Consider the following 26,680-nt stretch of genomic DNA (forward strand, 5'->3'; position numbering starts at 1 on the left):
GGGGATCATTAAGGGGGTTGTATGTCTTAAGTAGGTGGAGTGTTACATCCAGAGAATTCTGCATCTCTTTGTGGAAGGAGCTTAGGAACCAGGAAGGGAGCATCTATAGTGAGCTTTAGTTGCATCTTAGAAGCAAAGTGTGTTCTGCTTGCCCAAGGGGGTATGTCATGCTTCCATTAGTGGATCTTCAAAAAGTAGAAAAGCCAGTGATCAAAATTCTAGAAAAGGCTTTGACTGTAATTGTCCAATTCATTTTGCTTTCCTATCTCTCTATCTCTACTCCTTCCTTCTCTCCTTCCACTCACCCATCCATCTTCCCATCCTCCCCTTCTTCCACCCATCCCTTCTTCCCTCCATCCCACCTTCATTCCAACCATCCTCTAATCATTTATCCTTCCATTCATCTTTGCTTCATTACACAAAAAGTCTTTATGCCACATAAGATGAAAAGAACACACTCAACAAAACAATGATAGAGTTGAAAGAGGAAGAGTAACAGATAAGGCTAGAGAAAATGAAGATAGCAGCATCAGTTAAGATAGGGAGGGACACATGGGCGGACCATATGGGCTGTGGCCAAGCACCAGATTTGTCTCTGGGTTTCCTGGCAGCCAAAGAGAATAGGAACATTTGATTAGGAAGGAGAGAATTTACTGGTTTTATCTGGGGCAGAATGCTGCGACTCCTGCTACTACTCGATGGGTGCCATTTCTACTGACAAGAACCACAGGTACCCACAGTCTCTGAAGGGCAGGTTCCAGCCCATATAGCAAAGGAAGAACCTGAGAATCAGAGAAATGAGGTGTGTTACCTGACCAGGACGAGGCCCCATGGGGATTTGGCCCCAGCTCTGTCTGAGATCAAAGCTGCAAGCTTTTTTATTTTCTGCTGGGATCACTGACAGCTGATGTCTAGTCAACACTACCTAAAGTTTTATAGCTTACAGCCCCAGAGACCGACAGGCTGGAGTTTTACAGGACTGGCAAATCTTGGCATTTTTTGTGGGATGGTCCAAGTCCAGTTAACGGCGTGGCTCTGTAGCTGTCAGTTCTGAGAAGCAGCCATGCCTTGGGTGCTCAGAACCTGGACTGACCCAGGCCTGGTGCAGACAGGTAGGCACAGCAGCATTGTAAGTTATGCCCTCTGAAGTCAGCTGGGTTGGTGGATGTGATGTGAGGCTGGCTGAAAATCCCAACAGTTGTGTTTCCTTCTAGGAGAGAGAACGGCTCTTGCGCTCCAGAAGACATCGTGGGAAGGGCCTGAAGCCACCCAAGGTGAGCGTGCGATGGCGCAGCTGCCCTGCTTTGGCTCCATGCCAGGGTCTGCAGGGCGGATGGTCCAGGCATAGGGGGAGAAGCGAGCAATCCATAGAGGAGCCCTAAAGGCAGACACACTCACATCTCTGCATATTCGATGGTGAAAAACCTGTTATAACCACCTCTCAAAGCAACATGGGGCTGCTTACTGTAATTTATTCATGGAAAATTTATAGATGAATTCTGTATTTAGGTCTCAGGGGATGCTCACCCCAAATTAAAAACTTACATACTTAGACCTTTTGAAGGATTTAAAAGATACTTAGTCTTGGTTTATAACATCTATATCCTGTTTTGAAAAGTCAGGAGCTTTCAGCTTTTTTGGAATGATACAGAATGCGTTCTTTTTGGAAAATGTGGTTTTGCCCATTTTATAGAGATGGTGTCCAAACGTCCAGTGAAGAGAGCAGAGCTGGGTTTGGAAAGCTCAGATGCCCACGGGGACCAAGCTGGAAAGTAAAAGAGCAAATTGGTATTTAAAAAGGACTTAGTTTGCGTTAATACCCGTAAACATTTTTCACTTCCATGAAGATGTGGGCCTGTTCTCCTTTTTATTGAACCAGATGCCCCTCATGGTTTATCTTTTGGTAGAGATATGGTTGTAGAGAAATATTTCTCTCCTATAAAGAAAACAGCAGTGCAGATGTCTCACTGAATGATCACAGATATATGGCTTTAGTGTCAGGGTGACAGTAGGGAGTGGTGGGGACTGTGGAAAACTGGGCCCAGAATATCAGCTGCTATAAGAAAGTGAGCCAGGTGGTATCAGATATTCCAGTCATTCAAGAGAAGTGGGACTCCTCATGCATTAGTTTCCTAGGGCTTTTGTAACAAAGTACCACAAACTGGGTAGCTTAGAACAACAGAAATGTGTTATCTCAAGGTTTTGGAGTCTAAAAGTCTAAAATCAAGGTGTTAGTAGTGCCATGCTCCCTCTGAAACCTGTAGGGGAATCCTTCCTTGCCTCGTCTTAGCTTCTGGTGATTTACTGGCAACCTTTGGCTTTCCTTGTCTTAAAGCTGCATAACCACAATCCCTACTTTTGTTGTCACGTGCCATTTTCCCTGTATGTCTCTGTATCACGTGGCTATCTTCTTATAAGGACACCAGTCACGTAGGGGTCCACGCCACTACAGTGTGCCCTCATATTATTGCAACGACCTTATTTCCGAGTAAAGTCACATTCCGAAGTACTGGGGGGTTAGGACTTTAACATATCTTTTTGGGGGGACTCAGTTCAACCCGTAACACCTTTATGTAAAATCTAAGGGTTGTGAATATTGGTGCAAATTGTTTATAGTACACTCTGTGGGCCAAATAAAATATATCTGTGGACCGAATTTGGACACATGGATAAGTGGTTATTTATACCATCTCATTTAATCTTCATAGCAACCCTGTGAGATTGGTGTTATTTTTTTTCATTTTAAAGTTACAGGAAGTCTATAGATATAAAATTTAGAAATGAGTCAAAGAGGTAAAGTAATTGACAAGGCTGACCTTCAGACTGAAGTCTCGGGCTCCAAGGCCCAAGCTCGTGCCACCAAGTGACGTTGAACGAGGTACAAATCTCTACGCACTGACATTAGAAACTCAGAAAAGGGAAGTGGTTCAGCAGAACTTGGTTATTTTTAAATATTTTATTATGGAAGTAATTGTAGACTATCTGGGAGACAGGTGGCCCATCACAGCAGTGCCTCCCCAGTACAATCAATGTTGGCATTTTAACGCAATCTCCTCTCCCCCCATACTCATTCTGCTTCCATTTTTTTAAATAATGTAACTGTCATTGTAGAATACACTTTTGCACCCTGGGTTTTTACTTACTACTATACTGTAAAGCATTTATCCATGTTATGATGCTGTCATCATAAATGTGAATGTTCACGGCTACATAATCCATTGAGTGGATGGGCTATAGATTTGTTTACTGTCCTGTGTCTGCCGGGCATGTTTGCTTCCAGCTCCTCACGGTTGTGAATAATGCTGCAATAGATGTGTCTATGCTTAGCAGACCACTCTTCACGGGCCAGTTCTGCTGGATTCCCTGAGTGTTGAACATCTCATTGGGTGACCACCCTTTCCGTCTTCCTGGACTTCCTGCTTCTGTAAATGTCGCCACAGTGAACTCTTTTTGTCCAGAAAACTGTGTCCATAGTCTGGATCGTTCCCATGGGTAGATTCCCAGAAGTCGAAATGTGGGTCAGAGGGTGTAAAGGCTTCAGTCAAGAACATTCGCCCCCAGCCCCCCACCCCTGCTTTATAGAAGGGTTGCGTCATTTTGCAGAGTTGCCAGTAATGTACACCAGTGCCATTTTCACCACAGGACATATGTTTAAAAAGCAACAATCTAAAGGTGTTCAGTTCGTTGCATGAACTGGATGTGCTGTGGCCTCATATACCCCAGAAAGGTTTTCAGGAAACCCACTTTGGAGCCGTAACTATATTTTTCAAACCTTATCAGAAAGCCTGGAATAAGAGAAGATTATGTTTCCCCTTTTCCTGTTTCTGAATGTGTCTATGGGAAGGAACTTTACAAAGGCCTAGAATGGGCTTGGGATTTGCTAGGCTTGCATGTACAGCAGGCAAGGAGGGCAGCATCTGTGTCCTGCTCACCATGTCCTGGTCGCTGCCTGGCACACAGTGGGTGGCCCTAAATAGTTGTTGACTCGATAAACAAATTGCTTTTACTGGAGTGATATATTTGCCTGACACTGGGTCTTCTCAGGATGGGGATGTTTGGTCACTGTAATGGCAATAGTTTTATGCCACTGGAAGGCGGAGTTTGGGAACTTCTGTGGGAAATTTCCTGACATGATTCAGGGTCTTTCCCACTTACTATGACCCACCAGCATCTTTCTTTTTCTCAAGGTTCAGTGTACAGCTGTTTCCCTTATGCTACTACTCAATCCCAGCTTGTCCAGGGCTGGATGGGATGTATATCTGGGTCCATTGGGGACCTGGTTAGGTTTTTAATTCCGCAGGGCTGCCTCTCAAGCCGGGCAACTTCCCTTCCTCCTCTCCACAGGCCGCAGGCATTCAGTACTTTCTTTTTTCTCCTTAAATGCCTCCATCGCACTCTGTCCCTTATGCATCCACGCACTTTACCACTTTGTCCGGGTCCTTGCATGACACAGTGTCACGGTGAACGCATTGAAGTTTCCAGAATTTTCTGGAAGTCTGACAGCCATCCCTGCTCTCTGGCTGTTGCAAGCCTCCCTGGACTCTGCAGTTCCCCCGAAGGGGCTCCTCTAATTCCACACCCACAGCCCAGTTGCTGCAGAAGTGCTGAGGGCAGAGCAGTGATGCCAACCCTCATCTTCCAGGGGGCCATCCTGTCCCTGAGGGCTGCTGACCTGTCTCATGGGGCTTCTGGGGACAAGACTGGTGTTGGCTGTCCCTGCCCGGGGACCCTGCTAGTTCAGCCCCGGGTGGAGGTTGCAGGAGAAGGACCCTGAGCGGTTCCTCGGGCCCTGGCCAGGGAGGGGGACTTGCTCTGCGGAAGGTCTGATCAGGGCCTAACTGGAATCAGAGCCCCGCCATGGAGTGGCAGGTGGTAGGGGGTCAGCCCGTGCAGCCTGGCAGCGGAGAGCTGTGTCTTAGGAGAGAGCTGGGTGCGTGAAGAATGGCTAAAATTAGTACAGTTTGCTCACGCACCTTGAAAGTGGGGCTGGGATCTTGGATGAGGCTCAGAAACCGTAGCCTGGAGCAGCGTGGGGGTCACACCGGCTCCTAGCTGTGTGGCCTTGAACTCTGGGAACCTCGGTTTCCTGCTTCTTACAATGAACATCACACCCATGAGATTAAATGAAGCTTCTGGCTCCATGCCTGTTGTGTCGTCAGGGATCAATAAATTATAATTTCTCTTTCTCCCTTCATCTTAAATCAGTGGCTTTCTTTTGGAGGGCCTTTTAGATGCAGGTTCCCAGGCCCTGCCCCTCCCCTTCCCCCACTCTAATTCACGTCACCATCTTTTAGAGAGAGACAGTCTCAGGTAGCAGTGAGGTGACATCTCGATGCCCTGTAGACAGCAGCCATCCTTTGAGGGGAGGTTGGGAAACATCAAAGCACCACCTGAGAATAGGCCCTTCCTTGGGTTCAAGCATCTGTTCTGTGGTCCCCTCTCCCAAATGGACCAGGGGTCTGCTGTCACCAGGACACAGTTCACACCTGGGGAGCTTCTGATAGGTCACTTCTGGTCAGTGGCTCCTGCATCCATTCTGATAGGACACCTAGGGCCTATCCAAACTTGACCTTGTGCCTCCAAGGCCAAGCCTGTGGCCTTGTGGAAGGAAGGACCAGGGTGCCAGCAGCTGCTCTGGCACAGAAGCCAGGGTGCCATACCTTAGCCTAGCTGGATGCCAGGCACTTTCCATCATGTGAATACATTTCCCATTTTTAAGTAGCCAAAGGAATCTTTTATCCCCTTTCCGGTTGTTTCCACTTGACTTTGTTCCTGTACAACCCTTCCCCGTGGCTCTGTCATCAGCCTTTGAGTGTGGAGAGGGCTGGATCCTGCCTCGTTCGTCCAGTTATGAGCAGCTCCCGGCACAGCACCCGGCCCACACAGTGGGGCTCGATCACATTGACTAAGTGAGCTATTCTTCCTTTCAGTCCTGCTGGTCTGTGAGGCTCCCCGTGTGGCAACGTGCAGCCGAGGGCTTTCGCTGGGTGTTTCATTCCCTGGACGGGACAAAGGCTTGTCCCTTCCAGGCTGGGCAGCACCCCTGTCACTTGTTCCCTCCTCCATAACCTGGTCAGGCAGGGGGCTGAGCTCTACATCAGTAGTACATGAGGCCCCCAGGAGCTGCTCCAGGTGCCGCCTGCTGGGTTTTGGGGGCTGTTTGGTAAAGGACTCGGGAAAAGATTTGGGTCTTGGAGATAAAACATGGGGACGATTTTGAAGATGCAGGGCAGCTGAGTAGCTAGCCGCACACGCAGTCTGCACCGTCCTGACCTGGGGCAGCATTGTAGGTCGCTGGGCAACGGAGGGAGGAAAGAAAGCAGAGCCGGGGGCCTGACCTGGCTGCAGAGCCTGCCCAGGGCACCTCATCCCGCATAGCAACGCCCATGGGGACATCCAGGCCATACCCGAAGACTTTGGAATAGACAGGAAGTGATGGTGGTTCTAGGCAATGTATTCTAGCAGGGCAGGAAACCCCGACACGGGGAGTGAGCATGGGGGTGAGCCTCAGTCTTCGGAGAGGAGCCAGCTGAAAGGCGGGTCTGCAGCTCCTGGCCTCCTGCCTGGTGTTAGAAGGAGATCCCAGACCCAGTGCTGAGAGGCTTGAGGCAAAGCTCCCTGATTCCAGACCCTCCCCTCTAGGCCTCGGCTTCCTCCTCTGTCTCCACTATCTTCCTTTGGGCCCTCATCTGCTGTCCTGGGGTTATTGCCACAGCTCCCTGGCTGCTCCCCTGCTTCCAGCATCTTCCTCCCCCGAGAGCTGTTCAGAACGATCTTTTTACGGCACAAGTCTGACCCTGCCACCTTCTTAGAAACCCTCCACTGGTTCCCCATTTCTTCTGGGACCTGGTCCCGCTTGCCTCCTGCCCAAGGCCTGTGGTGGCTCGTGTCCTCAGTGGGCTAGGTGGTGAAGGCCAAGGTGGTGCAGCTCTCAGCCCTCCCCATCCCCCCATCTCTCTCGCCATTGCTCCATCATTCGTGGAGCATCTGCCTTGGGCACAGCACAGCGTCAGGTGATGGGTGCAGAGGGGTGCCTCCACTCGCGAGGAGCTTCCAGCAAAGGTGGGTCTAAGTAGGTCCAGGAGGCAGCCCCCCTGGACATGTGTCATGGTGGCCACAGAGCCAGGAGTCTGCTTGCAAGGCAAAGGTTGTCTTTCATTTTTCTTGAGGGTGCAGGTGTAGTGCAGCTCAGAGAGAAATCAGTCTTTAGGCTTATCGCAGAACTCAACAGTTTGCAGATGACTTGATTTCTAGGATTATCTCCCTCTTCCCCATTAGCCAGGATTTTTTCTGTTGCTAGCGTCAAAAACGCAAATTCATTTAAACAAAGAAAAAAATTTATATAACTGAGAAGTTTAGACTGATTTCAGGCATGGCTGGATCCAGATGCTCACACGATATTGCCAGGTACCTGTCTATCTCCATCTTTCAAATGTACTTTCCTCTGGGCTGGCCTCTTTCTCAAGCAGGCTCTCCCATGTGGTGGCCCAAACACCTTTAGCAGCTTCAGGCTGGCATTATACCTGTCTAGCAACCTTTGTGGTCAGAGGGTGTCTCTCCTTAGTGGCTCCAGCAAAAGTCCCAGAGCTGGTGCTCCTTAGCTCAGCCTGGTCACAGGCCCATGCCTGAACCAGTCCCAACTCTGCCTGCGTGGCAGCTCATTTGGAAAGATGACTTAAAGACTTAGCACTAAGTTGCATAGTATGACATGGTTACGTAGCTCCTATCATGGCTACTTTGAAAGGAGCAGAGTATCAAACATTACTGAAGTTAAAATATATATGAACTTGGCTATGTATATTTTTTCTTTTGTGAATTAATGTTGCTTTACTACCTTTTAATGTTGCTTTACTACCTTTCACATTACAGAAGTTTTACTTTTTAATGGTAAAATATGCCCTTTTTGAAACCCTCCATTAGGAGGGTTTATTTCTTTTGATCTTATGCTTAGAGAAGCTTCTGCAAGAAACACAAGGCCCTCGTAGGTGCCACACGGGTGGGAAACTGAAGACCTCTCTGGTTGCAGTTTTTCTGTTGGATGATGGTTTGTTTCGGTTCGTATAAATGATAAAAACAAATACTTACAGAAGAATTGCTGAGAACCCATGAGTTTAACTAGTCCGGGGCGTGCACAGGGTGGACGGGGATCAATAGAGAAATTTCCCAAGCCTCCCCGTTTTGGGCTCTGGTCGTGAAGAATCCTCTCTCAGCTTCATGGTTGCTAGCGCTGTTCCTGGGGGCCCTTGAGATCATCCAGGGACCCGGGCCCATCGAATGGCCCCGACAGCAGGGCGTCTGGGAGGAAAGCCCCCAGAGAATAAGCCAACCTGGACGCCATCCTCTGTGACTGACACGCCCAGGCCCGGCCCCTGGAAACCGGCTCCTCTCAGCCCACGGATCTGCCCCAGAGCTGGCATCCCTTTTAATAAAGGTGCATCTTCCGGAGTGTCTTCATTCTCTGAACTCTGCAGCAGAGAAGGAAGACAGTGGGCTTGTGTGGTCGAGGGAAGGAGAATGCTCTGGGGGAGAATCCGTGCTTCCTCCTAGGACTTGAGAGAGACCTGGAAATTGATGGCAATGATAGGGCTTTCGGCTCCCTCGACAGACACACGGCTAGCGGGTCCTGCAGCCCCTCCCCGCCATGGAGTATATCCTCTTTGTGCTATGCTGCTCCTTCCTCTGTCTCTGCGCCCTGGTGTGCCTCTACTTTTCTGGCTGCCAGGAGCTGACCTATAAGCATGACGGTGAGTGGCCAGCTTTGGGGGATTGGTTGTGGCCATGTGAAAGTAAGTGGCTATGATTGGGGAGCTCCTTCCTGTGACCACGGTTGTTGGGAATGACACAGATGAGGAGAGAGGAGGCTGAGAGAGGCTGGAGTCAGTTGAGGGGTTGTTTATTTGGGGGGTGCCTCCCCTTTTCCCCTCCATCCCATGTGATCTGCTAAGAATGAGCGTCTAGTCAGCACGTAAATGGAGAAGAAATGTTTATTCTTCTGTCAGTTTTTGCCCAAACTGCATTTCAAGCATTTGGATTAGTTAGTAAAAAGGTGTCAGCAAGGCAAGACTTTGGTGGTAAAGAAAATAGAAGTCTGGAGGAGTGCGCCCCTTTTATATAGAAAATGCACTTGGAATGGGCAAAGATGGAAATTTTATGCTCCTGAAGTGTCTTTTCTTAAGAAATTCCCAGAGAATATTTGAACAATGGAGGCTCCAAAGAATCGACGGTTTCTTTCATGCTTGACGTTTTTTAAAAGCCCATTATGAGCTGAGCATTTGAGGAAACAGTATTTGCAGGTGATTTTCCTCTCATTCCTTGGAGGCTGGTGTGTTATTTTGTGTATATGAAAATGCAGTGGAAGGCAGGGTTGCTTAGTCTCCAGGAAGACAGCCACCAGATTTTCACCTGAAACATTAAAATATCTTTTTCTATCTTGTTGTTTTATTAATAAAGGCATAAATATACATAGTACATTCTGGCTTCCCAAATAATACAGTCACTTAAAAAAACTAACCCTCAGAGGAAACAAACTAACCTCACCCATAAGTTATACAGGGTGGGGGGCAGGTCATAGTCAGCTCACTGCTGCCCTGGAAATTGTATGTGCTGTGTATTTGTGGATTCATCTCCTTTCTGATTATAGGGGTGTAGTTTGAATGTCCTTTTGTGTTTGGTCCCCACCCTCAGAGATGCTTCCTCCTTTCCTCACTGCAGCATGCTTCCTAGGGTTCTTGGTCTCTGGGGCCACATGATTCTTCAGGGGGCTCCACTTGAGTCTGGGCAGGTCTGCTTTAAATGCGTGGCTGCAGCGTCTGTGGTTAATACACTGTATTAGGGCTCAGTAATTGAGTACTTAACTCGCAGTCCCGCAAGTTTTCAAAAAGCGGGTTGTCCTAGGTAATGGGACACTGAGTCATCACCTCCCAGAATGGCCCATGACACCTGCAGTGAGTGACCACCACTCAGCATTGCGTCCTGGTCGTGCGGAGACTGTCAGGCTTGATATTTCCTGGGGCTCCATCCGTGTGCCAGGCAGGGCCTTCCCCGCATCACCGCCCACTGCCACTCAGCACAACAGGCCTGTCCCCAGAGGCCTAGCAATTAGCAGTGTTTACAAGAAATGAGGTCAGCTGAGTGGCTGCCCAGAAAAATAAGGAGCCTGAGGCTCGGGTGAACTGCGTGTGGGCAGAGGAGCTGAGCGCTGTAAATGCATCCGCCATCAGATGTCATAGCCACAGCTCCCTGGAGATGGAACATCTGGAACATCGTTGACACTTGAACTCAGGTGGGGTTTCTCAACCCGGGGGCAGGGGGGGATTTGAGTGTAGGATTGTCTCCTCCAACCTCCACTCAGAAAGGAGCCTAATAGGGCCCCACATTCCTACCTGGTGGACTCACCTGGGGTGCACAGTCAGGTGGAGGCTCAGCTGATGCTGGCTGTATGAATGGGGGAAGGGAGGTCACGTGCAAACCCAACACTATTTGTGGGTAAACAGGTTTGTTTGGCATTGAGTTCATTGCAAATACTCATTGAACAACTGATATTTCTTGAGTGTGTCAGGTCCTGGGCTACAGTGGGGAACAGAAGAGCCCAAATCCTTGCTCTCATGGAGCAAAATCCCTGTCCTCATAGAGCCTATATTCTAGAGGAGAAAGACAGCTAATAGACACATAAGCAAAATATGTCTTATGTTAGGTAGTGATGAGCAAGCAGTATGGAGAAAAATAAAGGAAGGTTGAGGTGGGGATAGGTTAGTCAGGGCTTTGATGTGGTGGTCAGGGAGGTCTTTTTTAATGTTACATTTGTGCAAAGACTTGAGGGAAGAGAGGGAGAGAGCCTTGTGCTTTCTGGTGAAGAGCATCTGGGCAGTGCAAAGGCCCTGTAGCAGGCATGTGGAAGGTGCAGGGGTGTGCTTGGCAGTGTGGCTGGAGCCCAGTGGTGAAGGGGATGAGGCCAGAGCAGAGTAGGAGGCAGGTCCTGCAGGGCCTGTGGACTGCAGTGTGGATTGACTTTTACTGAGGTATGGTGCAGAGCCAGTGGGCTTTGAGCAAAGGACCAATGTGACCTGACTCTTGTTTCAGAATAGTTCATCTGACCACCAGGTTATGGGACAAGGGCAGGAGCCGGAAGGACAATAGGAGGCAGTGTTTTAAATTTCAGTGAGAGATGATGGTGGCTTGAGCCAGGAGGGAGGCGCTGGTTCCTGGAGGATTGGATTCCGGGCTGAAGATGGAGCCAACAGGATTTCTCCCAGAGGCGTGGAACATGGGGGGCAGGGCGAGGGGGGGAAACCTAGGTTTTTGGCCTGAGGAACTAAAGTATGGAGCTGCCGGTGACAAGCACGTTAGACTGTGGGAACAGTTGGTTTGGGGGTGTCCACTAGCCACCCATGGAGCTGTTGAGGAGATTATTTGGGAGTTCACGGGGCAGTACCTGCCCCTCCTGTATTAAATAAACAAAAAGGAGCACAGGGTGAAAGCAGTTTGCAGAAACGCGAATGCCAAATGCAAAGCCATTGTGGGTGACAGTGGTGGTCAGGTGCCTCCAGCAAAGCCTCATGAGAGACACTAACCGTACAAGATGACAAAGGAACCCCCTTTCTTCTCCCTTCCTGATTCTGAATTATTTCCTAATCATGTTATTGATTGTGGTACCAGCCACATTTTTCTTACACCTGGGCACATGAGATTGTACACAAGCATTAGCTCCAACAGAGAGGGAGGCGCCCTGCACGTGTGGGGAGCACCCTGACCCCTCCCTCTGTGTGTTGCAGGGGGCGGGGGGAGGGAGGGGGATCTGAGAGGAGCCGGTTCAGATGAACGGGTAGGAGCCTGGGCTTGGCTCTGGATTTAGTTATAGTTCTTTCTTCATGGTCAAGAGCATTCATTGATTGTAAAAACAAATAAAAATCCTTCTCTGGGGCTGTTTTGGGGAAAAAAGCACCAGTGTTTCTTGGACAAGGGATGTTGATCTGGTGATTGTGAGTTGACATCTGCAGCCCCAGGGGACAGAAGCTCTTTGTGGTAGGGATCAGGCCTGGTTTTGGTCTAGTTTTCGCCCCCAGGCCCAACCTAGTGTCTGACCCATAGAAGGCGCTCAGTCAGGTGTTTGCTGAATGAATGAATGAATGAGTGAATGAAGCCCCATCTCCTGTGATATTTGGGGTGGGAGAAGTGCTGGGCAGGATAACCGGGAGGCCAGCACACAGAGCATTTAAAATTGCCTCTGAATCTGAATTTTGGGTGTATGTGGGTCTGTTACACTCTTCCTTCTCATTTTGTAAGTGTTCCAAGTTTTCCATGACAGACGGTTAAACTAAAATTGCCTCACAGGGAACGTCTGGTGAGGACCTGGGGCCCACGCTTGTCCAGCCGGAGTCCCAGGGTCCACCCGTGGACAGTCTGCCTCACCACCTTCCCCTGTGCCTGGTCTAGAACACCACGTCTCACGTGGCTCCCCCTCCCCTCCCCTCCTCAGTACAGCAAGGATGCTGCCTACTCTTACTGCCCTGGGCGTGGTGCTTGGTGACCTCACTTTGTGCCCACAGGTGAGGTGGGGGGTCCCATGTCTGTCCGATGGAGAAAGTAGCTGGCGCTCAAAAGGGCCGAGGGGCTGACTTGCAAAAGGTCATCAGCTCATGAGCCTGGGGCCAGGGTTGGTCCAGCACGCTCTGCGGCAACCTTCCACCCTGTGACCAACTTTGGCGCCCCCTTTCTCCCCCAGCAATCACAGACAGACCCTACGACCCACCTCCTGGGATGCCCTGTTGGCCCAGATGCCCATCGTAGCCCCCTCTGCCCCGGGGAAGACGGGATGGAGGATCCAGGTGATTCTGAGTCCCCTCCTCATGTCATGCAAATTGCCTTTTACAGAAGCATGTTGTGGAGACATTTTTTGGATTTGACGAGGAGTCTGTGGACTCGGAAACGTTGTCAGAGACGTCCTGCAACACAGACAGGACGGACAGGGCTCCGGCCACGCCCGAGGAGGACTTGGACGACGTAAGCGGAACTCACCCTGGGGATGCTTGTAGGGCGCCTCCCGCCTCTGGCCGCTGCAGGCATTGCTCCCTCACTGTGAGGCACGAACCCTGCAGGACCTGTGTGATCACAGTCCAGCATCCAGGAAAGGTGGTCCCCACTTTCACAGGTTCCGAGAATGGTGATGGGGGCGCTGGCAGCACGTGGGGGCCCCTTCCTTCCCCAGCACGGCTTTCACACGGGAGATCCGTTTCCACTGCGTTATTGCTTACCCTTTGTCGTTGAAACCGCGGAGTGGCGGTCTGTTCCTCGTCCCCCTGTGCTCACACACGCACATGCGTGCACACGCACACAGACACACACACCACCCATGTATATGAAGATGGCATATCATTGTAAGAGAGGATCCAAGCAGCACTGAGAAGGGTAAAGAGCAGAGTGAAAGCCACCTGGAGCCTCTCATCGTGGCTCAGAGCCCTCACGCTTTCCTGACTCTCCATCTGTGCACACCCGCGTCCGTGACCGTGGCTCTGGTGAGCTGGAGCCACAAAGGAGGGAAGAGCAGCTTCACTCTCTCCCACCTCCCCCACCTGGTGGGATTCACTCAGGAAACCCCATGAAACATGATCACGTCAGACACATGCTTTTTGATTTGCTCTTTTCACCAAGAATGTGTAACAGGCATCTTTTGGCACCAAACACCATGTTGCACATCACCCTCTGTCATGAGCAGATCCTCATGGATCTGCGTGTGCATCTAACCTAACAGGCCCCGATGAGAGGTGTTACACGGATTCCAGTTTCTCACAACTGCGGCGATGCTCTTTGAGTGGTTGTTTCCTTAGGAGAAACTCCCAGAATGAGGAGGGCTCCTCGTGCTGGGTGGGAGGGGCGCCCTTTACAACGTAGATGCTCACCAGTGCAGTCTTGCAGTCGGGGCGGGCTCACCCTTGCTCGCCTGCACGTGACTGAGTGATTCCCAGGGTTCAGGGAGCTCCTGAGAAGAGCGCTGATGGCAGAGAAGGCATCTTCTCCCTGAGCCCTTCACTCCAGAGTTCCAGTTAGGTCCTGGCAGTGACTGGGTCATTATGTAACTATTAGCAGCAGTCGTGAGATCTGGACATGCGCTTTGCCTGACTTGACCCTGGCACCACAGTTCACGTCAAGTCACACACTTCCTCGTGCTTTTCTTTTCCATGACGTTAAGACTACAACCCGAGAAGAGGCTGACCTGAGGTTCTGCCAGCTGACCAGGGAGTACCAGGCCCTGCAGCGAGCCTACGCCCTGCTTCAGGAGCAGGTGGGGGGGACGCTGGACGCCGAGCGAGAGGCCCGGGTAGGTGCGGCGGGCGGGGCAGGAGCGTCTGGGCAGAGGCCGGGTGGCTCGTGCCCTTTCCGGCATCGGGATTCCGTAGGGGTGCTGAGCGGGCATGGGGACGCCTAACAGCCTCTGCCATGGCAACATTCCAGTGTTTAGCAAACCAGACGGGAACTATCTGCCCATCCTCAGTGTGACAGTGGAACTCGCAGAAGAAACGCTGCCGTCTCACACGTGTCATGTGCGCCGTCCGCTGGCAGGAACGGTTTCAGAATTTAAGATTCAGTGATGAAATCAGGCTCACTGTTAAACAGACTTCCCTCTCTCCTGGCTGAGGAGCCCTCAAGCATGTCCATAAGGATCCCAGGCAGAGGCGGTCGGGGTGTCCCAGCCCACACGGCGCTCTGCTGGACACCCAGGTCTGGGCCACACCAGCCCTCATGCTGGACTGAGCTCTGCCTTGTAGTAACGTCCACTCACTGGCCATCACCCCACCTTCAGGAGTCACACAGACCAGGGTCTGCTGGCCCTTCCTTCTGAAGGCGAGGGGGACTCCCAGGGAGCTCACCCGCTGGGGCCAACGTTTCACTCCAGCGTGTCCCCGTTTCATTCCCACAACAGCCCCGTGAGGTGGGAGGTGGCGAGTGAGGCTGTGGGAAGGAAGCTTCTAGTGCTACAATAGCGTTCCGCCCGTAACCGATAGATTGGAGGAGGTATACTGCTGGAAGTGGTTTGGGCTGAATCGTGGTTTTCATTAAAAATTTCATCTACTTGCAGCATTTGAAAGTCAGGAGATTTCACATGGAAATCCTGAGTCCTGGCTTCTCTTGAAGGCTCAGAACACCTGGCAGAACGGGACTTTCCGTTCCACATAGTCCCATTTGGCCGCAACCACTGAGTGGCCGTCCCCCTGAGATGGGACATGTGCCTCTGGTTTGCCGCAGTCCCCACCACTCCCTATTACCCCACACCCAGTTGGCTCCCTTCTTTATAGTACCTGCCTGGTCCTTGGGGTATTTTGGAATTCAGCCCTTGTTCTGGGTGGCAAAGGCCCACGAGATGGGCTAAGCAAGCACGAAAGTATTGCTGGCATTCGTGCTGCAGCCACTGCACTTGGTCAGCTGGGCTGGGACCTGACGTGAGTGAAGAAACTGGCCCCTTCTCCAGTCTGCAGACTTATTTCTAAACTGAGAGGTAGCACTGACGGCCTCTCAAGACCTTGCAGTTCTTACACATGTCACACCTGTAGGTGACAGTGGAACCAGGCAGGCCAGTTTGCACGTGTGCTCCTAAAAAAGGACCCGTTTCTTAGGACTGGATCCTGCAGCCTGGTCCTTTCCACTCTCCTGTCACCATCCAGGGTGACGTGCTCACTTCCTGGTCTTTATCATTTCAGACTCGGGAACAGCTCCAAGCTGATCTGCTGAGGTGTCAGGCCAAAATCGAAGATCTGGAGAAGTTACTGGTTGAGAAGGGACAGGTGAGCAGAAACGGTCACGTGTTCTGTGGCTGTTTACATTTCTGTTCCCTTGGTGGTGTCCCTGGGGCCTTGGTGCCAAGGGGACTATTCTGTGGATCTGCGTCGTTCACTGCGGAGATGAGAAAAAAACACTAGCAGAGACCAGGCGAGAATATCCCAGCTCACGTGCCTCTTTACCGAGTTTTTAAGAGTCAGACACGTTATGAGATCCTGACTTGGCTTTTTCTTTGTTTGTCAAATGCACAAGAATAGGAGACAATTCCAAAAGTAAAGTGGTCACCAAAATCTTTCCTGACTTGAATCTGGAAGAAAAGCTGGCATTGCCTATGAGGATTCAGTTGTGGAAAAGAACTGGTACCTGCAGCTAGCTCTGAGTGACGGCAGGCAGAGGCGGCCTCGGGATTCCATGCAGTGACTGCCACGTAAAGATCTGGGCCCTGAGCTTCTCAGATTAGTCACCTCCATTAGCGCTTTCTCTGAATTTGGTTAGGCCTGAATTTTCTGAATTTGAATTCACTGCATATGTTGACAGCAGGGCACAGTAGAGAGGCAAAACCTGGGCCCAGACCCGTCCCCTGGGGTGGGGGGACCCTGAGGGGCTCTGGGTGGAGGTCCAGCCTCTCAGAGGGTAGCATCTAAAAGCAACATGAACCCAGGGGTCAGTACGGGTGGGCCATGCTCTCCACATCAGAACTCTCTGTGGAAAGAGAGAACCGGGACTTCTCAGTGGCTTACCACAAGGTTTCTGTCCTGCTTGACGCGCTGCATGTCCTCCTGTAGGCAGAGGGTCTTCGCTCCATGTGGTCACTCAGGGATCCAGCACTGGAGGCAGCGTCATCTTGTACTGGCCTATCCATAGCACATCCTCCTCGACAGGGGCCAGGAGAGACTGTTCAGTGCCTCAGCCTAAACAGGCACATTTCCTGCCTCTTGTGAGGGTGCCAAGGAGTGTGTGGGCAGGTGGAGTGTGTGGTGGCACCACTGCCCCAACCCCAGGGCAGGAGGTGACCTGAGGAAGTCTGGCATGGGCTACTAGAGGCCCTCCGGTGGGACACAGGGAGTGGGGAGGTGGGTGTAAGGGAAGGGGTTGTAAGAGGCTCCAGGAGGGTTAACGGGGGCTCAGGAAGAGCTACAGAGCAGATGGCTTAGAGCTAACTCTGGTGTCCAGTCAGTGGGATGAGGGCTCAGGTTGTGACTGAGATTCAAATGGAGGCAGCTGGCTAGTAACCAGAACTCAAGCCTGCACAGAGCAGTTCACCGTGGCAGCATTTATGCAGGAGTGACTGGGCACAGGGTAGCAGCCAGCCCTTGGGAGCTGGTCACGTAACCATGGTCCAGGATCCTCCGCGGAGGCAGGAGTGCAGTGCAGGGCACACACTGCAGCAAACCCGCCACATTCCAGCCCCACCACTGAACTGTTGCACAGCCTTGGGCAAGTTACGTGGTCTCTTGTGCCTCAGGTTCTTCATATTTAAAATGTGGCTAATAATAGTACTTAACACATAGGGGAAGGGGAGACTCAGCAGCAGCCGGGCGGAGTCCAGGTGAGAGATGAAGCTGTTTTCAGACTCCTGTCCTAACCAGCCGTTGACCTCAGCTTCCCTCTTCCAGGCTGAGCTCACAGATTGTAACTTACCCGACCACAGTCTACGAATAAGTTAACCTCCTACCTGAGGGTGCTAGGCCCTGTTTGTGGGCCCGCTCTGCCCTCAGTTCCTACTAAATGAAGAGGCCAGTTTGGGACAGAGCACATGGACATTCATTTGGTGAGCACTTAACCAGAGCCCTTGCCCTGCGCCAGGCTCTGTACTTGGTGTGTGGGATAATGTATCAGTTAGCTATCGCCGCCTAACAAATCACCCCAAAACTTAGTTGTTTACAATAACAAAAATTTTATTTGGCTACAGTTTTATGGGTCAGCAGTTTGGGTTGGGCTCAGCTGGTGGTTCTGCTGCTTGTCTCACCTGGGGTCATTCTAGAGGCTTCATTGTTGGTAGATCGATTGGGGATAGATGGCCCCAAGTGGCCTCTCTGTCCTGTCTTTGCATTGGTGCCAGCTGTTGGCCAGATTCTTATGGTCTCTCATCCTGAAGGAAGCTACCCTGGCTCCTTTACCTGGTGGTCTGGGGGCAGGAAGAAAAGGCAGGCCCCAAAGCACAAGTACATGCCACGCCTCTGCCTGTGTCACATTCACTAATATCCCAGTCACCAAAGCACACTGCAGGCACGCCCAGCCTCGAGGTTGCAGGAAGAGATGCATCTCTCCATGGAAGGAGCTGCAGAGTCACGTTGCAAAGGGGCACAGAGATGGAAGGGACGTTGCCAACAACCTCCCACAGGAAAAAAGATGAATGGAATCGGCTCTGTCCTCACAGGGACTCAGCCTCGTGGGACCTACACGTGTGTCAACCCAGGGATGGCACAGGGTGATAATGTTGGGTAGAAGGAAGGGAGGAAGAAAGTTCCCTCGTGTACTCCTTCATCCATCCCCTGGCGTTTATTGAGCACCGGCTGTGTGCCAAGCACCACGCTAGGCACTCAGGATGCTGGTGTAAAGACAGACTTAGCGCCCTGTGCTCCTGGAACTTTCCTGGACAAGACTTGTCCAGGCAAAGAGACTTGGTCAGGGCGTCACGGGCAGAGGGTCTAGGATGAGCAGAAATGTGTTACTGTAACGACTCCAGGTGTGTTGAGTGTGGGCAGACCCTTGGGGTGCGGCCTGGACGCTGGCCTGCGGGCCGCAGAGAACAAGCCAGGGGAGGGTCTGTTGGGGCCAGCTCAGTCGCCGTACAGGTACTTTTCTGTCAGTGATACAGACGCGCTCCCTGTGCTTTAAGGAACGTGAGAGGTGGAGGAGGGATGCGCCACAGACCCGCTGGTTCTCTTTTTCAGGTTTTGAGGGATGATGCGATTGTTCTAACTGCTGTCCTTTTCTCTGACGTTTTCATAGAAAGTTTCATACAAAGTGACCTTTCCCACTGCCACTTTATTTGTTATTTAACTGTCTGTTTGCTTCAATGAGTATGAACATATTTAGTACTTTTCCTTAGGATTCCAAATGGGTTGAAGAGAAGCAGCTGCTCATCAGAACAAACCAAGACTTGCTGGAAAAGGTATGTGGCACAAACACCCTGACCCCTGCCGCAGGGGATCACGGAGGCCCCATGGACTTCAGAGGCCTGCTCTGGCCGCGGGAGTCTGACCCACGCCCCTCCTGGGGGCTCCCAGCCTCTGGTCCTGGTCCTGTCCTCTGGGGCGGGGTCCACAGAACTGGTTTAGAGCACCCTGCAGACATGATTGGGGCTGCCCATTCTTCTGATGTTGGGCTTCCAGGCCACCTCTGCCATTGCCTTGGGTTCCAGACCTCCTCCCCTGCCTGCTCCCCGTGCATGGGCCTGAGGCACTGGTTGGCAAGCAGGCCCTCGGCGGTCATAGTCCAATTCATGGACCGGAGGCCAAGGTGCTGGCAGAGCTGAGCCTGGCCTTCCCTCTCTGGTCATGGAACTTTCTGGTCAAGGAACTTGCCAGAGCTCTCTCAAGGAGTCAGCTTGGCGAGTAGATCTATAACTTTGGGACAAGACTTTAGCTTTATTTTTTTCTTATTTGTGAACAATTAGTGCTTTTTTTTTAAAGTAAATTTACTGAGTCATGCAACCATCCCCACAATGCCATTTTTATCTTTTAAAAAAATTTTTGGCTGTGCTGCACGGCGTGCAGGATCTTAGTTCCCCAACCAGGGATCAAACCCGTGCCCCCTGTAGTGGAAGTGTGGAGTCTTAACCACTGGACCGCCAGGGAAGTCCCGCCACCATGCAATTTTTAGAACTTTTTCAGCCTTCCGTAAAGATCCCTCGTGCTCATTTGTAGCCTCTCCCCCTCTCTCACCCTGCAGTCCCTGGCAACCTACCTTCTGTCCCGAGAGATTTGCTTGTTCTGTACCTCCCGTACTAGTGGAATTGGACCTGGGTTAGGCCGTAGCTTCTAAGCATCCTACAATGCCCCAACTGTATGAGCCCAGCCTTGCCCCCTTGGGTGGGGGGCCGCGGCCCTGTCCCAGCTCTGCACTGGCCCGCTGTGTGGCCATCCATCGTCCCGTGTCTCTCCACAGCATCTGGGGCGTTGGGACAGGACTGGTCATTGTCCTGCGAGGCAGCCCCGTGCGTTGGGAGAGATTTTGTATCCTTGGTCCTGCTCGCTATATTCTGGGAGACACGGAAAGCTCTCACAGTGTTTCCAAATGTCTCCCGGGGGTGGGGCGGTACCACCCCAGTGGAGACAGGAGGGAGTAAAGGTGACCGTGACCCACCGGGGCCCTCGTTTCCATGCATTGTCTTAGTCTCACCACAGGCAGCCTAGTGGGGGGGCTGCTGTTTGCCTCTAAGGTACTGACAGCTACGTAGCTGGCTCAGGGTCTCCCAGGGCGGTTGGGACCCAGGCCATCCGCCTCCCAGACTGTGCTTTGGGGAGATCTGCTACCATTCGGGCTCCCCGTAGGAGCCCTCTGGGGAGTACAGGGTGCCTTCCTGCCAGACTCTGGGTGGGCCGACTGGGGGGCCGGGTCGGAAGGAACTCAGACAAGCTCGGGGATCACTCTTGCTTCCCCCACGACTGACCTTGGGGACGGGACTTAATCGCTCCATGCCTCAGTTTCCCCACCATTCGTGTATTCAGCAAACATCTGGCCCCCGTGCTGGGCCAGGCTCAGGGCCGCAGGGGCGCAGCAGGCGCGGCCTCCGTCTGCGCCATCCCCAGCTCCCAGAGCAGAAGAGGTCTGCCTCACCCACTCGCTGAAAGCCTCCCCTTCCCACCCTCGCCCTGGTGACAGCCCCTGCGTCCTCAGCCCAACACCGAGGGGGTCTGTGATCGGGGGGCACATTCTCATGGCCCCTGGTGAGAGACGGTGGTTCTCCCACCCGTTAACCCACAGGTGTTTCTGCTCTAGATTTACAGGCTGGAAATGGAAGAGAAGCAGCTGAAGAACGAAATGCAAGACGCAAAGGATCAGAATGAGCTGTTAGAATTCAGAGTGCTAGAGCTCGAAGTAAGAGACTCTATCTGTTGTAAACTCTCAAACGGAGCAGACATTCTCTTTGAGCCCAAACTGAAATTCATGTAAAGTCCCAGATGTTTTCAAGCATGTGTAAGGGGACGTGTGACACTTGCTTTCTTTTCTTTTTTTTTTTTTTTTTAAATCTGTATGTTCAGAATAATTTCACTGCCTTAATATGTTCTGGAGAGAATGCTCACTGAAGTCTTTGGACATGTACCAGAGCTAATATATTTATTGCCTACGGCTTGTTTTTGCACTTAATAAAATAATTTGTTTTTGCAATATTTTGCCTTTTTTATTTGTGTTTCATTTCCATAAATACTTCCTTCTTGCATGCATAGTCACCTGGTATGCATTCTGCAAACCCGGACAGAAGCACTGGTGCAATTCATGACACACCTTTTTAAGTGACCTTGCATGCATGAATCTCACCTTTTGAGAGAGCGGGGTCTGACCTGGCCCGCAGCTGACTCTATAATGTGTTTACTGCTAGTTTGGCCCATTTTCTATTTGCCAAGGTAAACACAAGGTAAGTAAACAGCGTAAAAGGAGATATTTTCATAGGCGGTTGAGAAAGCTTGTAACGTTCCAACTCCTTGATGCAGTGAATACAGACACTGCAAGCAGTGTTGGACTAACACAATTGCTGTTTGTAACTCAAACGGCGACTCAGGACGACTCTTCCGCGTGAAGGGAGATTGAATGTTGTTCACAGGTAGAAATCTTGTCCCAGATCTTCAGTGACTTCCCGAATACACGGAGTTGGATCCAGTGTGAGGGGTATTGATGGGATCATTGCTTCCAACTGGAACTTGCCTCGGGTGTGTTCCTGTATTGCCTTCCTACCACTTCATACTCCTTTTTTGTTTGTTTCCGTTTAAAAATCATCGACCTGTGAGACATCACCTGAGTTTGTGACTGGTTTTCTCTAAGCATCTGTGGTGACACGGCTCTGCTGTCCCTCCACTGAAGCCTTTGCATGTCCAGAACCCTCAGTAAAAGCGAGCTCCTTGGCAATGTTGGTGTTTCTCTGATTTTGTTTTCTCCTCCCGGCCTCAGTGAAAATTCTGCTTGCACTGGAACGTCCCATCTTGTTCTTTGTTGTGCTGACATGGACCGTGGCCTGAATATCTCAGAACCAGGTGTTGCCGTGCGACTCAGCTCTTGCTTGAACCTGAACTGAGTCCTTCCTTCATTCATGCGGCAGAAGTAGAAGTTAGGAAAGGTCATGGTTAATGCTACTGCCACTGTTAGAAAACCTTTCACGGCCGTTTCTGTCTTTCTCATGAGAATTCCATAAGCATCGGTCGCTTTACTAGAACTTTCTTTGAGTGTCTCCACCATCCTTTGGAGCCATTGGAAACCAGTCTTTTGACTTTTGTTCATATAAAACATGAGCTTTCTTTTGTCACCTTTTCTGTGGAGACCCCATTTAAGTAAGCATTACAGGTAGAAAAGGCATCTGTAGCACGGAACCGTTGTGAATTGTGTTGTTCTTGTCTAATAAGGGAAATAAGGTTTTCTAGCTAAACCGGTTTAAACCAGGTTAGGCAGATTGGGGCTTCGTGGAAATTAACTGAATTAATGGCCCCACCCTTCCTCTCTCCTTTAGAGCATCTGCTTAAGACCTGCCGTCTGGTGCTCATCTTGGCTACATTTCTTAGTTGAATGGCTAAAGAAGCCCGTTGGTTCTGTAGCTAGGTTCTGCAGGCATGGTCCAAGGCAAGCTTACTTACCATAATTTTGAGAAAATAAAAGCAGTTGGATTTCAAGGCACCATTTGGGAAAGGTCTTCTCTGCTGGCTGACCTGTCCGTTGCTCGGGGTTTAAAGGCAGCTCTGTGTAGAAAACGCATTTGAGACCAGAGTACTGTTCTGCTGCTGTACTTTATCTCTGTAAGTAATTGGGCTTCTCCTGTCCTTTTTAAAAACTGGTCACTTTACACATGATTAAGGTACTGCTTCTGGGAAAATGTTTGCTCTCCTTCCTGAGCAGTTGAGATTTGACTATTAATCTAAGGCAGAGGTAGAATGATCATCGGAGTGTTAGTGCGGTTCAAAAACAAATTGTGAACAAAGTCAGCAGATTATATTGAAAAAGATGTGAAGCCAGGGTCAGGGTCCTGGCCCTGCCACTCACTCATGTGGGACCTCGGGGGGGGGGTTCTCTGCCTCCCCAGCCTCCTTCTCTTTGTCCCCAGAACGGAAGCAGTCATGGCTGCCTCGTGGGGTCGTGTGAGGCTGAAATGAGATAACGATGATTTCTGTTGAAATTTCACGCGCTGTTCTTCCCGAGTATTTAGTGATGATAGTGAGACTTCCTGAGCTTCCGTCAGCAGGTTAACTCAGGACACTCCGCTAACCACTTCTTCCCAGCTGACTAGATTAAGGAGTAACCCCGTGTCCACAGGAGATCCACTGTGGTGCAGACAGGACACAGAGTCTCCATCGAGATTGTAGCCTGAATGCGTGCTTTCTAGTAACACCTTTGCCACCTGGAATTCGTTGGTTTTTGCTGAGTAACGTGGGAAAATGGCTAGTGGTAAATAAACCAATAAAGTTCTGTTTTTAAACCAAATCTTTTCCCCAGGAGAGAGAACGGAGGTCGCCAGCATTTAACCTCCAAATCACCACCTTCCCCGAGAACAACAGCAGCGCCCTCCAGCTGTTCTGTCACCAGGAAGGAGTTAAGGTAGCGTGCCTGGGGGGTCCCCCCGCTCTACTACCACGGCCTGCTCAAACGCTAGGCTCAGCTGGAAAGGGGATCGTGTGCCGGTGCCAGGGCTAGAAATGATTTTAACAAGATACGCCCGTCCCTCCGCTGTATCCTGAAAGTCAGAGTTCATTATTCCAGCGGGTCACCAAATGTTTCTCTACTTGTAACTCATGTTAAAAGAGCAGAGCCTTGGCATGCAGCCTTGAAGGCAAACCCCAGCTTGACCACTTCCCAGCTCTGGCCTGTAACCTCTCTGACCCTCAGTCTCTTCATCTTGGAGAGCTGAGTGGCAACACCCACACCGTGAAGCGGGTGTGACAGTTAAATTAGATAGTGAACGTGAAGGGCTCAGTGCAGTGCCCAGAGCGTGCTGAGTATTCTAGAGACAGTAGCTGTGGTCGTTCTAGCAGCTCAGTGTTTGCCGTGACCCTGGAGTCCCGCTAGGCCCGCGGGCACAGAGGGGTCCTTCTGACCCACAGGATTCCGTGAGCCTTTCTAGAAAGCGGTGTTTGTGCCGGCGTAAAACTCAGCCAATACGCAGCAGTTACCAGCCCTCCCTCCCTCCCTGAAGGAACTGCTAAGAGTAACTCTCTGCCCGGCCTTAGGCTCTAAGAGACGAGAAAGGGAGAGGTATCTTATCAAGGACTGAGGGCTGAGGCCCTAGAGATTGGTGTGGATGGTCTTTGTAGCTCACACAAAATGAACGTTGGACATCTTTTCCAGGATGTGAATATTTCTGAACTTATGAAGAAATTAGATATCCTTGGCGATAATGGGGTAACTATATGAGCGATCGGTTTCCGGTTTCGTGTTCTTGTTTTGATCCGGGTGTACTCTGTGTGGCTTTTGTTTCGTTTCGTTTTAATTTCTTCCTAATTTAAGAGATCTACTAAGTACAATGTAAGGCTTTTGTATGGCCACATTCCTGCGTGGGTGGCTGGGTCCACATCCATCAGAAGTGGGGTTCTGAAGTTAGATCATCCTGATAGCCCGTGAGTGATGAGGGGGAAGAAAGCCTAAAAATGAATGTCCAGGAAGAAAGTGGAATCAGTCGAGATTTCTGAAATCAGAAAGTGAGACTTTTGCCTTCTTAAAAGATCAGCTTGAGCGAGGCCCTATTTCTAAAAGGCTCAGTGCCACTACATGAGACATTCCCACCCCGAGGGCCAGTCCTCAGATGTGTCACACCTGGTCCCGTCAGTGAGTGGGGCTGACCCTGGGGAGGCCGCTGTCAGAGTTGTGTAGGGCTGACTGTCTGCACGTGATGTGAGATCAGTGTAAAATGCCCTTTGCCCATTTTTGTGTTTTAGAATTTGAGAAATGAAGAACAGGTTGCAATAATCCAGGCTGGAACTGTGCTTGCCCTGTGTGAAAAGGTAGAGCCCAGCGGCATTTCTGTCCATAACACCTTGTCTGAGCTTCCCGGCACCATACAAGAAACTGTACATTGGCGTCTCGCTTTGTTCTGGAAGCATGGTTCTGGTCCGTCTGTGTCTGCATGCGCACGTGCATGCCTTTTTGTTTTCTGATTGAACGTCACTCATGCTTATGGTAGAAAACTTAGAGACCGTGGAAGGAAATCAAAACCCCCTTCAAGGAAACCATCTGCGACAGTTGGTCTATTTCCTTCCAGTTTTTTCCCATGCCCTTTTAAAAAACTTGGTCAGGATCATACTTGAGTTTTTAATCCTGCTTCATAAGCTTCCACCATGAGAATGAACGGCCCTGCATCACTCCACCTATAGCCACACGCTCAGTAATGATTCTTTCGCTGTTAAGATATTGAGGGCATTTCTGCTCTTTTTTCTATTTACCATCGTGCAGCGATGAGCGTCTTTACCCATAAGTTTCTATCTACATTTTAAAACACTTCTGCAGGATAGATTCTAGAAGTGGAATCACTGGGCTGATGGGTAAGAGAGTTTTTAAGAGCTTTCCTGCTGTCAAATGTTTCCCAGAAAAGTAAGGGGTACCGATTCCCCTCTACCTGAATGTTCCCGCTGCCGGTTTCTTGTTCAACGAGGCATGTATCACCACTAAGAACTCTGCTGATAGGATAGGCAGAAATTATATGATGTCATTATTTTAATTTTCATTTATTTGAGTGCTAGTGATAATGGATTTTTGTGTATTATCCGTTTTCTTCTTTCTTGTGAATCGTAATTACATTCCATTGCCCTTGTTTGTTACGTATTCATTCATACATTAATTCAATCATGCATTCATCTGTTCACTTATTTAATACGTATTTGGTCATAACTATGGTTTTTCTTACTGACTTATCTATGTGCTTTACATACTAAATATAATAACTTACTGCCGTATTTATTAAAAATACATCCTGGTTTGCCTTTTCCATTAATTTAGGGTGTTTCAGGCATATCCAACTTGTTAATGTAGTCTGGTCTGTAGATCTTTTTCTTTTAAAGCACATGAGTTAAACTTTAAAGTGCTACTTTTATAGTGACGAAGTCTTAACGGTCTTAATCAGGATTCCTTCCAGAATCTTTGGAAGGGCATTTAAAATATAGTTTTCTTCCCTGAGCACCTGTCCATCCTTCCCCGTGTACAGGGCACTAGACGTTGGTCACAGACTTATGGCAAACCCTTGGTGAGGTCACACAGGTGGTTAAGTGGCGATGCCCACATCACTGCTACTGTCACCTGGCTGAGTCTGTGTCCTCAGGTGGGTCGGGAGATGAGGATGACTCATACCTGGCTGGCTGGTGGCCCCTCAGATACAGGTGATGGTAAGTGTGCATTCAGTAAACATCCGTCTCACCAGGAGAGCCAAATGCGACAGTGTAGCCTCCAGGGGGTCACACCGAGAGCCCAGCAGACACTTTCAGTGTATTCCTCGTTCACTCCAACGTTCACTGAGAATGAGCGTCCGAGCGCCCAGCGCCCAGCCCGCCCGGCGGACGTGGCGATGCCAGACCCAGGCCTCCTTCCTTTTCCCCCGGAGGCCCCTCCTGGGCTGGCTCTTAGCCCCCCCGCAACCAGCCAACTGCAGGGGCTGCTGCAGGCCAGCACCTTCATCCCTCGAGCCGCGAGCCTTGCAGAGTTAGTGTCAGGAATCCAGGACACGGCGCTTTTAAATGGGACCAAGCCTCGCTGCCAAGCACCTGGGGCAAGGCTG

The 26,680-nt window shown here is 50.6% G+C and overlaps 1 protein-coding gene across 1 annotated transcript in view; it reads left to right on the forward strand.

The window, feature by feature from the left end:
- JAKMIP1 (janus kinase and microtubule interacting protein 1) overlaps nt 1-26,680 on the forward strand; it is a 134,391-nt gene that overhangs the window by 84,444 nt on the left and 23,267 nt on the right. The window contains exons 8-16 of the mRNA XM_007462458.1: nt 1,215-1,274; nt 12,871-12,999; nt 14,186-14,314; nt 15,693-15,776; nt 18,827-18,889; nt 20,719-20,817; nt 23,416-23,517; nt 24,265-24,318; nt 24,852-24,917. Of these exons, the coding sequence (XP_007462520.1) occupies nt 1,215-1,274; nt 12,871-12,999; nt 14,186-14,314; nt 15,693-15,776; nt 18,827-18,889; nt 20,719-20,817; nt 23,416-23,517; nt 24,265-24,318; nt 24,852-24,917 (786 nt within the window). The remainder of the gene's footprint in view (nt 1-1,214; nt 1,275-12,870; nt 13,000-14,185; nt 14,315-15,692; nt 15,777-18,826; nt 18,890-20,718; nt 20,818-23,415; nt 23,518-24,264; nt 24,319-24,851; nt 24,918-26,680) is intronic.

This window comes from Lipotes vexillifer, unplaced genomic scaffold (assembly GCF_000442215.2).
Source record: "Lipotes vexillifer unplaced genomic scaffold, Lipotes_vexillifer_v1.1 scaffold1824, whole genome shotgun sequence".
In the NCBI taxonomy this organism is placed as follows: domain Eukaryota; kingdom Metazoa; phylum Chordata; class Mammalia; order Artiodactyla; family Lipotidae; genus Lipotes; species Lipotes vexillifer.